We start from the raw sequence: 17,742 nt of genomic DNA, 5'->3' as shown, positions 1-17,742 counted from the left end.
ATGTTACCTCATTCTTCCTCTTTCGCGCCATTTATTTATTCTTTTAGGTAACATAGTAATTTTTAGGTATTGCACTGTACCGCTGCCGCAAAACAACAAATCTCACGACATATGTCAGTAGTAATAAACCTAATTTTGAAACTTGTGTTGAACCTATGGAGTCCGCACGGCGACCTCGTTCGATGTTCACTTCGCGCCGCTTTCAGTCGGCCCGCGAGATCAAACCGATTCTCCTGATCGGTATCGCAGGCGATATCTGATGGAGGCGCATGCGCAGGGGACCCCATGGGGAGGGGGGCAAAATTGGAGCGTGGGCGCAAACCACGGGCAAGTAACGGGAGTGAAGTGGTGAAAGGCGGGAGAATGTAGGAAAGACAGCGGTTTAACTAAAATATCGGGAGTGGAATTGAAGGACATTATTAATGTTGAACCGCGTTTATTGCTGAGGGAATCAGACGGCCGTTGCCCGGCTCACATGATCCGGCCATGGAGACGGAGATTACCGAAGGTAGGAGAGAGGGAGGACAACTTGTCCCGCCAGGCGGGAGGGCGAGCGCTCGGACCTAAGGGGCTGAGCTCCCAGGTTCTTGTGCGCAGTCCTTCCCCGGCCGGGGGCTGTCATGGATGGAAATGCCCGGGAGCGGGCAATGCGGCACACGGGGGACCCCCGAGCCCCTCCTCCGGACCCGAGCCCACCCGCACTCCTTCCCCCTCCCCAAACCCTCTTCCTTTCCTCCCCTCCCCGAGCAACCGCTCGCCATCTTCCTCTTGTCCCCACCTCGTCCCCTCAACGGGGGTCCCCTTGTTCTCGCTCCAACCCTCTTGGTGATCGAGACCCCTCTGCCCCCTTCATAGACCCGACTTGTATTACTGTGGCACTCTGCAGTGCACAGTCCTTCAAGGAAACTTTTTTTTCCGCTGACAATTTTGTGCGCTTTGAATAACAGCTTATATAACCTGTTAATTGTACAGTTTGAATATAATTAGTTTTAGAACTCAAGACAATATAAAACCGCTTTATGCATTTATTTTCTATCACATTGGCAATGATATATCAATAATATCGATTGTGAATCGATCACTGCGCTTTGTCTCCACATTTATTTATGTACAGGACTGTATTCAGTGATCTGGAATGTAGTTATTTGTAATTCTTAAAAGTTCACAGCTTTGCATAGAATTGTGGGTAGCAAGTTCCTTTTTTACATCAACGCAAGAATAATTTGTATACTCGTTCGACTATTAAATAAAGTTTAAAATATTCTTTTAATCTGCCTTTTATTTCATCACTTTGGAATATGGAGAAAGAAAAGTACATTGTGCTCCCCTCATTTTTCGAGTGCTGTAATTTCCTGTCGGTTACACGTTGCATTGAAGGAGAGCTGGTGTTTGTTTTGTGTTTCTCATGCCCCAAACTGCCACATAACCAATGAATTGACTCTTTGAACTGTTAAAGATGACCGTCTTTTAACCAAATATGAACAAAGGGTGAAATGATCTGACAAAGGGTGATGTTGATTGTGTGCTTAAATATTGTTCCAGCTATTTTGAAGGATTCTCTGATACTCAGATCATGCTATGGAAACTTTCTTGTTCAGGTGAACAGATAGAAGAGGTCTTGGTTTAATGTTTTATTCCAAAACATTACCTCTGACAATCTAGCATTCCCTCAGTATTAGACTAGAATGTCAACTTGAATTATGTGCTGAAATATGTACAGTTTTCTTAGTTATTAGATCTGTGTCCTGTTGTTATTTTACTACTTAAAGCCACATTATTTTCTTCCCCTTTCAATGAAATTGGTATTGGTTTATTATTGTCACTTGCACCAAGGTACAGTGAAAAACTTGTCTTACAACCTGATGCACACTTGGGTCAGGACATGCATTCAGGGAGAATGAATGAGGAGAGACAACCTAGATTAAACAACACAATTCTAAAATTTGTAGAAGGATAAGGGATCTGGAATGTGTCTATGTGCATAAATCTTTGATAGTGGCTGTCCATGATGAGGGAGTAGCAATGCTTATGGGATACGGGGCTTCGTAAATGGAGGGATGGAGTACAAAAGCAGGGATGTTATGTTATAAAACAATACTTGAGCTAAAACTGGAGTGTCATATCCAATTTTGAACAATACACTTGTTTTAAATTTGTATCATTGTACTATTGTCTATGTACTATTGAACATTGTGATGGTTAATGCATAATGCAATACAGTAGTCAAAAATTTAAATACGGTTATTGTGGTGACTCATCATTGGCAACCAAAGGCTCAGGAAATCATGATTGTACTTTGGTGAGTTGCCAGATTTGAGCGGCTGGGCAATCTTGCTCGACAAATGGGTCTTTTGGCAAGTTGTGCATGTAAACTCGGTATTGATGATGTTTCATTTTATCTTGCCTGGCTGTAGTGTCTCTTTTCTGTCTCACTATTGATCCCCTCCGTCTTGAAGTCCATTTCCGCTTTCCACTTACTGGTCCAAAGCGATTGATTCCTAAGGGATTTTTTTGCAAATAAAATGGAATTTGGGATATGTCAAAGTTGAGTTTATTGTCACATGCACAAGTACACATATGCATAGGTGCAATGAAACACTTACTTGCAGCAGCATTACAGGCACATAGCATTATATAAGCAGCATTTACAAAAGAAACAATAATTAAACAATTCTTACAAGAAAGAATACAACTAGAACAAAAAAAATACCCAAGTCCATTTTAGACTTTGAAGGTTTGGCCAGTGCTGATAAATTTACATGTCTTAACCAAAGAGGTTTCTCATTCTTGGGAGCAGGAACATACTGGGTATCTTGTCCAGTTCCAGTTGGAGACTTTGTCATGTCATATTATGTCTAGGATACTGAAGAGGCATTGAAGATGATGAACTGTTCCCTTCTCTTTCATTGTTGAAGTAAGGGGTTGATGTTTCACTGATAGGAAGACAAGTATGCAAGGATTATAGGTGGATCAATTTGTCAATAGAATGAATGTTGTGTATTTCCAAACTCTTTTGAGGCTGTCATGCTGTTGCTTGCCTTTCCAAAGTGGCACTGATTTCAGATTCCAAGTCAAGATTTTGTGAAATGGTGGAGCCCAAGTAAGTGAACATTTCAGATGTTTCCAGGCTTTCCCCCTTTATTTGAACTTCACAAGGGCAATTAACTTGTTGACCTGTGATTGCAGTATTTAGGCTGAAACCATGACGAGCACAAGAGAAGCAATCCATGAAATTTTGCAGTCCTTTGAAAGACTAATAAGTGCTACATTATTGACAAAGCATATTTAATAATCAAGACCATCTTGGGTTTTATTTTCACTTAGAATTAAAGCGTTTTGCATTGGACCTGGTCTGAAGATATTCTCCTGAAAAGTTACTGAATGAATATTTAGGTAAAATAATAGAGAATCTGAGTTGGGAACAGCTCTATTTGACATGATCAATTCAACTGTAAAATAATGTAGACTTGATGATGGTTAGCCCATCTTATTCAAGCTTTGGAAAACAAAATCATTCCAGCTTGTGAGGTCAAAAGCTTTACTATAAACAGGTTTCCTTGTTCATGACACATTTCTTGTACCAGCCTCTTGAATATGAGATCTTTGAGACTTTAGGCACACCACATCAACAAGAGTCTCTAGTCTTGACAGGAAAACTTTGGCATACCAGCTTTCCAGTGATAGTAAGCAGGGATATACCACAAGAGTTAATACAGTTGCTCACATCTATGATGTTTATTATGTATGGACTATGCCTGCATCTTTCATGTCTTGAGAAACTTCACCTTCACTTAAACCTGCATATTAGTTTGTATAGATTGGGGAGGAGGTTAGGTTTGCTACACTGAAAAACTACCTTTTATGGAGTCTACACCTGGGGCTTTGCTGCAAAGAGCTGATCAGTGGATTTTTTTTCTTTAGTTTGTTCATGGTCAAATCCTGTCAGTGTTGTGAGGTCAAGTGTTCAGAGAGCAGAGTTACTGCATTTTCATATGAAGAAAATTCTGAGTGAATATTCAGTATATTGAGCCATTTGCTTATTGCACAGATCTTCCCACACTTTGCTTGATTGTCACCTTGATCAGCTTTTTGATCACATTCACACAACTGGACACTATCATTTTTGACCATTTGCCTATGAATGAACAGACATTCTTCTTGTCAGTCCTCGTCCATCTCTCCAGCTGCAGTTAACAAACCCTCAGCACCCTTGCTCAGTCAGCACCACCACTATTTGTCATTTTGGTCTCTGCTTAATTAGAGATTCTCTCCACCTCTCTGCAAATTAAAACATTTTTTTAAACTTTTCCTGGCTCTCTTGAAATGGTTTCTCTCTCCACAGATGGTGTCTAACCTGAGTATTCACAATAATTTTTTGTTTTCATTTCAGTTTTTCAGTATATGAATTATTTTGCTTTTTGAACATACTAAGATGTATCTTATTATTTTTGCAAGCTGAACATCTTCCTGTGCATAGAATTAATTCAGTATTTAAACAACTCAATCATTTTAAGCTATGATTTAAAGGGACTGTAAGAGTGCAAGGTCCTTTAGTGACACCTCTGAACTGATCCCATTTTTGCTTAATAGTCTTAAATAGATTAAGAAATACTAGAGCCCCTGAGAGAGATTTGATATGCAAATTTTGTAGCTGTAGTTTCCATACATTTAGTTACAGCTCTTTTACAATTTCTGAGGAAGCAATGAATGATCAGGGTTACAACCAGCGCTTTGATCAGATCACATAATCGTATCATGGATGGCTTGTAGGCGAGTTGCAATCAAGTTTTTATGCACCATAGAAAGCATCCTATCTGGATGCATCACGGCTTGGTATGGCACCTGCTCTGCCTGGGACTGCAAGAAACTGCAGAGAGTTGTAGGCACAGCCCAGCATATCACAGAAACCAGCCTCCCCTCCATGGACTCTGTCTATACCTCTCGCTGCCTTGGTGAAGCAGCCAGCATAATTAAAGGCCATACCCACCTGCGTCATTCTTTCTTCTCCCCTCTCTCATCAGGTAGAATATACAGGACCCTGAGGGCACATACCACCAGGCTTAAGGACAGCTTCAATCCCAATGTTATTAAGACAAATGAACAGTTCCCTTATACGATGAGATGGACTCTTGACCTCACAATCTACCTTGTTATTACCTTGCACCTTATTGTCTACCTGCAATGCACTTCCTCTGTAGCTGTGACACTACCCTGTATTCTGTTATTGTTGTGTAATGAATTGATCTGTACGAATGGTATGCAAGACAAGTTTTTCACTGTACCTCGGTACAAGTGACAATAATAAACCAATACCAAGTTCTATTGATGCCAGAGTTCAGATTGTGGGCGGCGCTGATAATTTGTGTTGTCTCCACATCAGTAGAAACATTTGTTATATGTAGCTCATTGAATGAACATAGCTTGAGCAGATGTCCACTTTACCAGTTTTGCCAACACTCTCAATGAGGTCAGGCAGAACCCTTCCTGCCAATGATGATGTTCTCAAATAGGACATTAGCACCAGTATTGGGGAAGGAGGGAGCTGTTCTAATGGAACGGGCTTCACCTGAACCATGGACCCTGAAACCTGGACCCTGAATCAGGGTCCTGGCGAATCGCATAATTAGGGTTGTAGATAGGGCTTTAAACTAAATAATGGGGGGGAGGGGGGAAAGAGTTCAACAGATTGGAAAAGTATGGATAAAGTAAAAGGGAAAGAGTGCAAGGGAAGTTACTGATGTTACCAGAATAAAGAATAAGACGGAAAGGGATAAGAATTTAACTTCAGGCAACATGGAGACAAATTTGAGAAGAAGGGTGGTGAATACAGGACTGAAGGTGTTATATTTGAATGCACACAGTATATGAAATTAGGTTGATGAGCTTGTAGCGCAGTTAGAAATTGGCAGGTATGATGTTGTGGGCATCACAGTCGTGGTTGAAAGAAGGTCACAGCTGGGAGCTAAACATCTAAGGGTACACATCCTATCAAAAAGACAGGCGAGTGGGCAGAGGAGGTGGGATGGCTCTGTTGGTTTAAAAAAAATGAAATCAAATCCTTAGAAAGGAGTGACATAGGATCAGAAGATGTAGAATCCTTGCAGGTAGACTTAAGAATCTGCAAGGGTAAAAAGACCCTGTTGGGAGTTGTATATAGGCCTCTGCCTAGCAGCTGGGATGTGGGGTACAAACTACAGCGGAGGACTTCAATAAGTAGGTAGATTGGGGGAAAATCAGGTTGGTACTGGATCCCAAGAAGAAGGAATTTGTAGAATGCCTACGAGATGGCTTTTTAGAGCAGCTTGTGGTTGAGCCCACTAGGGAAAAGGCAATTCTGGATTTGGTGTTGTGCAATGAACCAGATTTGATTAGGGAGCTTAAGGTAAAGGAACCCTTAGGGGGCAATGATCATAATATGATAGAAATCATCCTGCAGTTTGAGAGGGAGAAGCTAAAATTGGATGTATCGGTATTACAGTTGAGTAAAAGTAACTACAGAGGCATGAGAGAGGAGCTGGACAAAGGTGATTGGAAGGGGACCCTAGCAGAGATGACGGTAGAGCAGCAATGGCAGGAGTTTCTGGGAAGTAATTCAGAAGATGCAGAATCAGTTCATCCCAAAGAAGAAGCAGCATTTTAAAGGGAGGATGAGGCAACTATGGCTGACAAGGGAAGTCAAAGACAGCATGAAAGGAAAAGAGAGGCCTACAATATTGCAAAAATCAGTGGGAAGCTGGAGGATTGGGAATCTTTTAAAAACCAACAGAAGGCAACTATAAAAGCAATAAGGGGAGAAAAGATGAAATATGAAGGTAAACTAGCCAAAACATAAGAGGATAGCAGGTTTTTTCAGATATATAAAGAGTAAAAGAGGCAAGAATGGACATTGGACCGCTGGAAAATTTCGCTGGAGAAGTAGTAATGGGGAACAAAGAAATGGCAGACGAACTGAATAAGTATTTTGCATCGGTCTTCACAGTGGAAGACACCAGCAATGTGCCAGAAATTTGAGAGACATGGGGCAGAAGTGAATGTAGTCGCTTTTACTAAGGAGAAGGTGCTTGGGAAGCTGAAAGGTCTGAAGGTGGATAAGTCACCTGGACCAGATGGACTACATCCTAGGGTTCTGAAAGAGATAGTTGAAGAGACTGTGGAGGCATTATTAGTGATCTTTCAAGCATCACTAGATTCAGGAGTGGTTCCGGAGGACTGGAAAATCGCAAATGTCACTCCACTCTTTAAGAAGGGAGGGAAGCAAAAGACAGGAAATTATAGGCCAGTTAGACTGACTTCAGTGGTTGGGAAGATGTTAGAGTCCATAATTAAGGATGAGGTTTCGAGGTACTTGGAAGCACATGATAAAATTGGCCAAGATCAGCATGGTTTCCTTAAGGGGAAATCTTGCCTGACAAATCTGTTGGAATTCTTTGAGGAAGTAATAGGCAGGATAGACAAAGGAGAGTCAGTGGATGTTGTTTACTTGGATTTTCAGAAGGCCTTTGACAAGTTGCCGCACATGAGGCTGCTAAACAAGATAGGAACCCATGGTATTACAGGAAAGGTACTAGCATGGATAAAAGATTGGCTGACTGGCAAAGAGTGGGAATAAAGGGGGCCTTTTCTGGTTGGCTGCCGGTGACCAGTGGTGTTCCGCTACTTTTCATGTTATATGTTAGTGATATGGATGACGGAATTGATGGCATTGTGGCCAAGTTTGTGGATGATACAAAGATAGTTGGGGGGGCAGATGGTGTTGAGGAAGCAGGGAGTCTGCAGAAGGACATGGACAGGTTGGGAGAATGGGCAAAGAAGTGGCAGATGGAATACGTCAGAGAAGTGTACGGTCATGCACTTTGGTAGAAGGAATAAAGGCGTAGACTATTTCAAATGGGGAGTGAATTCAGAAATCGGAGATGCAAAGGGACTTGGGAGTCTTAGTGCAGGATTCCCTAAAGGTTAATTTGCAGGTTGAGTCGGTAGTAAGGAAGGCAAATGCAATGTTAGCATTCATTTCAAGAAGACTAGAATATAAAAGCAAGGATGTCATGTTGTGGCTTTATAAGGCATTGGTGAGACCACATTTGGAGTATTGTGAGCAATTTTGGGCCCATATCTGAGGAAGGATGTGCTGGCATTGGAAAGGGTCCATGGGAGGTTTATGAGGATGATCCCAGGGATGAAAAGGTTAACATATAAGGAGTGTTTGGCTCTTAGCCTGTACTTGCTGGAGTTTAGAAGGATGGGGGGGGGGGGGGGGGTGGTGGAATCTCATTGAAACCTACCAAATATTAAAAGGCCTGGGTAGAGTGGATGTGGAGAGGATATTTCTGGTAGTGGGCCAGAGGGCACAGCCTCAGAATAGAAGGACGTACCTTCAGAACAGAGGTGAGGAATTTCTTGAGCCAGAGGGTGGTGAATCTGTGGAATTTATTGCCTCAGATGGTTGTGGAGGCCAAGTCGTTGGGTATATTTAAAGCAGAGGTTGATAGATTCTTGATTAGTAAGGGCATCAAAGGTTATGGGGAGGAGGCAGGAGAATGGGGTTGAGGGTGAAAAATAAATCAGCCATGATCGAATGGTGGAGCAGACTTGATGGGCCAAATGACCTAATTCTGCTCCTATGTCTTATGGTCTCATGGAGAGCTTTTCATTTGGGTAATATTGCTGGTTTTAGGGCACTCTTTTTGGAACAGTTCTTGGACCTGGATGAAGCAATCCATCCAGAAGTAGGCATATGCATGCAAGGGATTGATGGATCAGAGATGATAATGGTTTGAAGTGCCAATGACCAGTTGGATCCTTTGTGGGTTCGATTGTGACTGTAAAGCCAACACTGTGCTCTCTGATTTCCACAGGTTCCTAACTGCATTAGATTAAAGTTTTGTTCTTCCGGGAAATCAGTGACTGGGAGTCAGGTCTGTAGTAGAAGGATGATTTTGGATTTGGTTTCAGCAGTGCTGTGTTGTCAGTCATTTGTAAACCATCAGGTATACCCGGGCCCATTCCATTTTCCCCTCTTTAGAGTTGGAAGCTTTACTTTTGCAATTCTTTTTGATAGTTGGTGTGAAATTAAGGAACAGAATTTAATGGGAAAACACCTTATTGGTTAGGGCTGTCCAGCTTTGAGGTGTAATGATCTCTCCTGCTGTTAGAGATGACCCCTTTCAGCTGCATCTGTGCTGATTAATGCATGCTTACAACTGATAAATTGACTTTTCACCTATTGTAACACATTGGTGAAGCTGGAGTGATCTGAGTGCAAAAGCCCAGGTATTTGGTAGCTGATTAACAGTTGCTCACACCCTTTCAATTTTGCAGACCTATTCACAGGAAATGTAGAGCTGATGCAGTATGGAGTGGATGTAAATTGTAGGGACTGCCTTATCACCACACAGCTTCCACATTGGATTTTCTTTTCAGCTTTCGTCTCGACTAAGATATCTTTATTAGTCACGTACATCGAAACACACAGTGAAATGAATCTTTTGTATAGAGTGTTCTGGGGCAGCCTGCAAGTGTTGCCACGCTTCTGGTGCTATCATAACATGCCCACAAACTTCCTAACCAGTATGTCTTTGGAATGTGGGAGGAAACTGGAGCACCCGGAGGAAACCCATGCAGACACGGGGAGAACGTACAAACTCCTTACAGACAGCAGCTGGAATTGAACCTGGGTCGCTGGTGCTGTAATAGCATTATGCTAACCGCTACACCACTGTGCCTGTATTCTTCAAAAACAAAAGGTATTTTAGTCTATGTGCATTGTCTTAAGGATGGCTAGTGAGAAAACATTGTATGGGAACTTGTATTAAAAGATGATATCTGGGTTTAGTGTTTCCTCGAAAGTACAAGGAATATTACTTGTTTTGCAAAGATGAATTCAGCCATAGACATTGCATTGTTGGTGTACTTTCCCCAGTTTCTTAACTGCCTTAAAGGCATTGATACTGATGAGGATTTTGTGATTTCTTTTTTGACTGCCTAATTCACTGTATACCATCTTAGCAGTAGCATGATCAAACAATGGAATTTTTGATTAATCATGGAAATCGATCTCTAGCAGTTAGTCCAGAGCAGAACCAGAAATGAAGTGATGAAAATTGATGGTGTGATTTTTGAGAATCATGGTTCCAAAAGCATAATCAGATTAAAAGTTGACCCTGACTGGAATGCGTGAGTGGTAGATTGCTAGGTTATAGGGATACAGTAGTGCCTAACAGTGTTGAGGAGGAGGAGATGGCTTTAAGGTGAGGGGCGGAAGTTTAAAGGAGATTTACAAGGCAAGTTTTTATTTATACAGTGGAAACTGCTGCCAGAGGAGCTGATGGAAGCAGATATGATAGCAATGTTTAAGAGGTATTTAGGCAGGCACGATAACAGGCAGAGAATGGAAGGATATAGACCACGTTCAGGCAAATGGGAGTAGCTTTGGATTGGCATCATGGTCAGTATGGACACCTTGAGCCAAAGGGCCTCTTTCTGCGCTGTACTGTTCTTTGTCTTAAGTAGAAAAGTTAAGGTCTGAAGGGATTGGAATTGGAGGAGGCCAGAGTGGGATGAGCAGTGAGTTCTTAAAACAAAATCCTACAAGGTTTCACAACTTGACAATATTTTAAATTCATTTTAGCAGGATATGGGCTTAGAATGCAATGTCAACTTTTATTGCCCAGGGAAGTATTGGATTCTGCTGCCTTAAGCTCTGGTCTGTGTTTTGGACAGTCGATGTTTTGGGTCGAGACCCTTTACCTGGACTGAAAGATGGAGGGGAGATGGGCAGTATACAACTTGGAAAATTCCACATTGGAATTTGCTATTTTTATTCTATCAATCCATCCTTCTTTTACTCTAGGTGATGTGCCGCCCTATTACCGAGAAGTATATGAAGCAATTTGCTGTAAGCAGGAGGACCGAGTGCAGGGAAGTGTCTTTCACAAGCTGTTGAATAGAACCAAATTGCCACCTGTTATACAGAATCAGGTAATACAGCAATCTCCCTGCATGAAGTGACGTGATCTATAAAGGATATAGGATATAGAACAGAAATTATTGGAGGGCCTTTTTGAATGGTTAATAGATACATGGGAGTGTTAAAAGTTGGAGAGTTAATGACCGGGGTGGATTAAGCAGATTGTATATTGGACACTGGAGATTGAGTTATAGAGTAGTAAAATGCTGTTAATCCAGCATGTTTGCTGGACTAGTAAGTTTTCCAATCTTTTGGATGTTTTTCTATTAATACTCCAATATATTTGTAATTCACTTTTTTTAAAATGGCACACAGTAGAATAAAATATTTTTCAGTGGATCAGATAAGTTTCAAGGAAGAGCAGGCAACAGAACCCAGTGGAAAAGGAGTATGGGAACCTGAGCCCGGTGAGTGAGATGCTGAACTAATGGGATTGAATAGGGGAATTATCAGTGTTTTACTGCAGTATGTAAAACTGATAAGTTAACCAGTGGTACTGCATTGTAAAGTCTTCAAGTTGCATCACCTTGATAGCTGCCTGTGAATGTGTAATAGTAACTGGTCTTACGATGTCTCCAAGCACTTTATAGCCAATAAATGTGTTTTGAAACTTACATGTATGAGTTGTCATGTTTCATGCATCAATCTCTCAAACAGCTAAATTTATCTGACCTGGGGAGAATTCATTGGCACTGTACCAAAAATTGGAAAATTTTCATTTCCCACTTTAACAGTTTGACTTATTTCTGTGTGCTGTGGTTCCAGATTGCTGAACTTGTAGAATCGTCAAAGGAGGAGCCTCTCTCAAAGTCTGCTCTGTACAAAGGTCTGGTGTTGATTGCCCTGGCTCAGCAAGGGAAGCAGCCTTCGGCCAAACTGCTGGACAATATTGCACAAGGTAAGTTGAGTTCTCCCCAGTGCAAAGCTTCATAGTCAATGAGTGCAAAGTTGTGCTTTTGACTTTCCAGTACTTAAGTTAACTCTTAGAATGATGGTGTTGCTGGGAAAACCAGCAATTATTGCCTGTCTCCATTTGCCCCTGAGAATGTGCCACCTTAAATAGCTGTACTGCACTCCCTGGGGTGAAGGTGCTCCTGCAATATTGGTAAGATTCCAGAGTAATAGTACAGATTGCATTTTACTGAAAATACTCATCTGTAACTTTATGCTTTTCTGGCCATACCCATCTTACTAGTCCCATGTTGTGAGTGCCTTCCACATTAGAATTAGTATGTCCTGCAAAGTTCGGGGCTGGCTCAGGGAATCCAGGTAATGTCCAATGTGTGGTACTAGCTGTTAGAGGGTAAATGAGATCATATCCTGATGAAGCCTTTGCAATCCAGTAGCAGAAGTTTATCTGAGAATTGGCAATTCTGCTGTAATACAAATTTGTATCTCACCCCTATTTCATGCTCTTGAAATGTTTTATGAAGTCAGGAGGCGATATTTACAGAGCTCTAGGGAAAGTCTAGGAATGTGGGGTTAATCCTCTTAGCCCTTCCAAGAGCTGGTACAGGGCCATTGGCATGAATGGACTCCTGTACTGTCATAGGATTCTATTCTATGAATATTCAAGCACCGGACTGTATGAAATTGGGCATTTGGACACCATAGTACTTAGAATATATAGAGGTATTGTGCATTTCTACAAAACAGGCACATTATTTATATGGTATCTTACCCTCGATTTAGCCTCTACTCTTATTCACATCCCTTTGGCCCACAAGGAGCAGTGATTGAAGGTATTTGCTGCTCTGATATGAAGTCACACAGAGTAAAAGTGCAGAAGAGAAGCCTTGTTATTGGCCTGGACAATGGTAGCTGGGGAATTTCAATTCTGTTAAATAAGTCTGGAATTAAAAACAAAGTTACCTGTAATGGTGACTGTAACTGGTAAAAATCCATCAGCTTCTGTAATGTCCCTTGGGGAAAGAAATCTGCCATCCTTTCCTGGTCTGGTTTATATCCAATTCTAGACACAGTAATTTCATTGATACTTCACTTTTTTGAAATGTTCTAGGAAGTTACTCAGAACAAGCACGTGAGAGATGGGAAATAAATACTGGTTAAAGCTCCTCACACCTCGTGAATTAAAAAAAAAGCCTTGATTCTTGCCTGTTTCTTTACTTCCAGAGGCTCATGCCTACATTTAGCCTAAGCACCCTAGGGACTAGGGTGGGACCAACCAGTTGAATACATATGTGAGTAATTGTATCCAGCATCTTCACTTAGGAGTAAACTTGAGCAGGGGAGCACATTTATGGTGTATAATAATAGCAGAAAATAAAGTTGAGGAAGTATCAGGAAATGATTTGAGTTTTATATATTTACTTTGTTCCAGGAAGCTTGTGTTTAGAGACTGAAATAATGATGAGAGACCAATAAAAATGAACAAACCTACATTTATGTCGTATGTTTCACAATCTAGGGATGTCACAAAGCCAATGAAGTACTTTGAGGTGTAATCCTTGTTCAGGCTACATTACAATCTTAAAAAGAGCAATAAAGTAACGACTAGATTATCTGTGTTTCAGTAATGTTTTTTCAGAGAGAAATCATAGCCAGGACACCTATGAGAACAATCGTACTTAAAATTATGTCATTGAATCTCTACTTCTCGGGAGAACAAGATGGATTTCTACAACAATCTAGTGATTTAAGTCGTGTTTACCAATACCAACTTCTTATTCTACTGTTACTTTATTAACCAAATTTAAATTTCCCAGCTGCTGAAGTGGGATTCGAAATTGTAGCTCCAGATCCCTAGTCCAGGTTTCTTGTTTACTTGTGCTGGAATGTAACTTCTGTTTATCACACCCCATAATGACCCATACAAAGGACTGCATCACCAGCAATAAAGTGCTTGCTCATTACTGTACTGAAATTGTTGACTTGTATCGTGTCTTTGGAGTGGAACTCAAACCCTTCTTCATCTGACTCTGTGGTCTGAGGCCCATCCACTGGGCTATAGCAGGCATGTATATGACTGGGGAGAAAAGTAGTTTGAGGAGAAAGTTTTATAATGGATAATTGCCAAGAATATGGTACCTTGTGGAAGTGAATAGTCTTTCATCGACTGTGTGCTGTTAGTGTCTAGCGGGTTAAAGGGATGTGCACAAAATATTCTAAACCAAGAGTGAGACCAAGGGTGATTGGGATTCCCTGTATTGCTTTATAACAAGCTACTTCTTCCCAAGAGTTTCCAAAGCCTCAATTGGGTGACGTGAGTGAGCTGGAGTCGCTCCGGATGCAGGCTAGGGGGAATGCCATTCTCCTGTCATGGACTCTACAAGACCTGTTGCACATCGACATGGTGCAGGTGGAGCTAATTCCGGAGAAGAAGGGTCTATTCCTAAAACACGTGGAATATGAGGTTTCCAGTCAGGTGAGTTTGGCCAAGGGTTTAATTCATCATTGGCCAGCCATAGTGTTCTTAGGTTTTTTGTTTAGTCTTCCACAATCCTTGAGCTTCAATCCCCGCGCTTGCTGACTTGCATTGGCTCTTAGTTCCCCAAAGTCTTAATTTTAATATTTCAGTTTGTGTGTTCAAATTCTTCCCTAAATTTGGCACATCCTTCATCAGTAATTTCCTCCGGTCTTACAGGCTTCAGGCATTTGTGCAGTCTTCCAAGTCTGGTCCCTGATGAAAGGTCATCAACTTGAAACATTAACTCTCTTTCTCTCCTCAGATGCTGCCTGACTTGCTGAATGTTTTAGCATTTTCTATTTTTATCCCCAGTTCCTTTGGTGACCAAACTTCATTGATACAGGCTCTAAGCTCAGCAATTCCCTACCTAAATCTCCTGCACCTTTAAGACTCTGCTTAAAGTCTATTTCACTGACCGTGCTTTGGCATCCAGTCCGAATATCTGTTCTTTTTGAAGTGGCGTCAAATTTTCGCTGATAACCTAACCTGTGAAACAGTCTTGAAAGTTTATCCACGAAAAAGACATCACATAAATGTGAGTTAATTTGAAAGACAATGTTTGGTATCACTGAACCCTCCAATACAATATGAATCATGATCCCTTCTCTTTGCTGTTTCTGCTTTGTGAATGGTTGCCAGTAAATTTAATTGCCATGCACATATCTCTATTTTATGACATGTGATTCTGGTATGTATATTGAATTTCTTTCTTAAGTTTGAAAAGAGGAAGTCTGGCATTTATGTTTGCCCTCTTCAACCGCCAGAACAGCCCACATCAGGTTACAGCCAGTGAAGTACTTCTTAAGTGTGTTCACTGGGGAAATACAACAGATGCTTTGATCCCGGCAAAATACCACAGGAACAATTAAATAAATTACTAGATTGTTTTTTTAACTGGTTAAATGAGGGGTAAATATTGCAAAAGTGCACACAGGCTTACCATAGTGCTACACTGGGGTTTTGTGCACAAGCCTCTGGAAGGATACATGAACCCATAATTTCCTTATAATTGATCAAGGCAGCCAAATGGAGTCTCAGAAATAGATCGGTAATAAAATGGAATTCTTGTTCCAGCTAGCAATTAATGTCAGATGAGAAGAGAATAGATTTGATGATTGAGGGGAAGTCTGCTTATTTCCATCCAGTTGGCTGTGTTTGAGTGGTGCAATTGGATCCTTGATGTGTAAATTCATGACTTAGGAGTTTGGAATCAAGATGATATAAAACGAAGAAAACTCCAATCATAGTGTTTTTTCTTTTCAGCGATTCAAGTCATCTGTTTATCGACGATACAATGATTTTGTGGTGTTCCATGAGGTGTTGCTCCAGCGATTCCCATATAGGATGGTGCCAGCACTGCCGCCAAAGAGAATGCTAAGAGGTAAAGGCATTCAAGTAAGAGAAGACACAGAAAAATAAAGGGAAATGAAAGGGGTGATAGTGCTGTATATCATATAATAATAGCTAAACAGAATGTGACAGAAAGGGACAGAATTTATAATGGTAAGACATAGCAGCAAGTAAGTCAAAGTAGGGAAAAATGGTTTAAAAAGGTAAAATAAAAATTTCTGTACCTGAATTCTTGAAGCAGTTCTGAAAAGATAACTGAATTGATAGCACAAATGCAGGTGAATTTGTGAGATCAAATAGCCAGTGTAGAGATGCATGAGACTGCAGATGCTGGAATCTGGAGCAAAAAATAAACTGCTGGAGGTAAAGGGATGATGATGTTTTGGGTTGAGACCCTGCATCAGGACTGAGGGTGTAGGTGGAAGGTAGCCAATCTAAAGGGATTAGAGAGAGAGGCTGGTAGGTGATGGATGGAACCAGGTGAAGTGGGGGATGATGGGCAGATAGAGCTAGGTGGGGGAAGGGGAGTGAGTTTATCGATGAGGGCTGGTGGGTGACGGGTTGAAACGGATATGGGAAGTTGAGGAAGGGGGAAGGTAGAGATGGAGACTGGAAAGTGACAAGTGGAACCAGATAGTGGAGGAATGATGGCCAGGTGGGGAAGGGGATAGGAAGTGTAGGCCAGGTGAGAAGAAACATAGGTGAGTGGGGGATGGGTAGATGGAACCAGGTGGGGGAGGGTAACAAATCTAGGTAACTGGGGGGCGGTGAGAGAAAAGGCAATGGAAAAGGTGAACAAAGGAAGAGAGAACCTGTTGGGAAAGGAATGTGAGGGGAGTGGGTTACCTGAAAATGGAAAATTCAGTGTTCATACCATTGGGCTGTAGGCCACCGAAGTGGAATGTGAGGTGGTGTTCTTCTCATTGGCATTTGATTTCACTGTGACAGTGAAGAATGCTGCGGACAAATAGGTTGATGTGCAACGGGAAAGGGAATTGAAATGACATGCAACTGGAAACTCAAGATGCTGTTGCAGGCAGAGCACGGGTGCTCCACCAAATGGTCACCTAGTCTACACATGGTCTTGCCAATGTAAAGGAAGCCAGGTTGAGAGTACCAAATGCAGTAGACCAGGTCGGAGGAGGTGCAGATGAATCTCTGCCTCGCCTGGTAGGGCTGTTTGAGTCCCTGGATGGTAGTGTAGGGACAGATGTTGCACCTGCTATGCCTGCAGGGGAACATGCCAGGGGTCAGAGAGGGATGAGTGGGCTAGGGGTCACGGAGAGTGGTCCCTGTGGAAAGCAGAAAGGAGTGGGGAGGGGAAGATGTTATTGGTGGGATCCCATTGGAGCTGGTGGAAATGGCAAAGGGTTATATGCTGGATGCAAAGGCTAGATGGGTGAAAGGTGAGGACAAAGGAAACTCTATGTTCTGTCTGGTGGGGGGAAGGGGGAGGTGGTGAGAGTTGATGTCTGGGAAATGGAGGATTCCAGTTCTGTGTACCTCACACCCCCAGTGTTCCTTTACCACTCCTACTGGTCCACCTAGGTTCTCTCTCCTTTTTGCTCACATAGAGTCATAGAACACTACAGCACAGAAACAGGCCCTTTGGCCCACCTAGTCCATGCCGACCAGGTTTACTGCCTAGTCTCATCTACCTGCACCCGGACCATAACTCTCTCATCCATGTACCTATCCAAACTTCTCTTAAATGTTACAATTGAACCCCTATCTACCACTTCTGCTGACAGCTCATTCCACGCTCTCACCACCTTCTGAGTGAAGAAGATCCCCCTCAGATTACCCTTTTAAATATTTCACCTTTCACCCTAAACCTATGACATCTGGTTCTAGTTTTACCCAATCTGAGGGGAAAAGGCCTACATGCATTCACCCTTTCCATTCCATTCCATCCCAAACCACCTCCCCAAACCAAAGCTTGTTGCCCTTCCTCCTTCCCATCCTCTTCACCACCTGGTTCCATCTGCCCATCATCCCT

The 17,742-nt window shown here is 42.0% G+C and overlaps 1 protein-coding gene across 4 annotated transcripts in view; it reads left to right on the top strand.

Annotated features, from left to right (window-relative positions):
* Window positions 1–303: 303 nt before the first annotated feature.
* snx8a (sorting nexin 8a) overlaps window positions 304–17,742 on the top strand; it is a 47,316-nt gene continuing 29,877 nt past the window's right edge. For 3 of the 4 annotated variants that reach the window (XM_052021276.1, XM_052021275.1, XM_052021277.1), the window contains exons 1-5: window positions 304–508; window positions 10,850–10,977; window positions 11,732–11,864; window positions 14,164–14,351; window positions 15,657–15,774. In XM_052021276.1, the coding sequence (XP_051877236.1) occupies window positions 487–508; window positions 10,850–10,977; window positions 11,732–11,864; window positions 14,164–14,351; window positions 15,657–15,774 (589 nt within the window). In that variant the 5' untranslated portion in view covers window positions 304–486. The remainder of the gene's footprint in view (window positions 509–10,849; window positions 10,978–11,731; window positions 11,865–14,163; window positions 14,352–15,656; window positions 15,775–17,742) is intronic. The other variant, XM_052021278.1, reaches the window with a different exon arrangement.

Source organism: Pristis pectinata, chromosome 8 (assembly GCF_009764475.1).
Source record: "Pristis pectinata isolate sPriPec2 chromosome 8, sPriPec2.1.pri, whole genome shotgun sequence".
NCBI lineage: Eukaryota > Metazoa > Chordata > Chondrichthyes > Rhinopristiformes > Pristidae > Pristis > Pristis pectinata.
The sequence above is the reverse complement of the archived record's forward strand: the minus strand, read 5'-3'. Positions and strand labels throughout refer to the sequence as shown.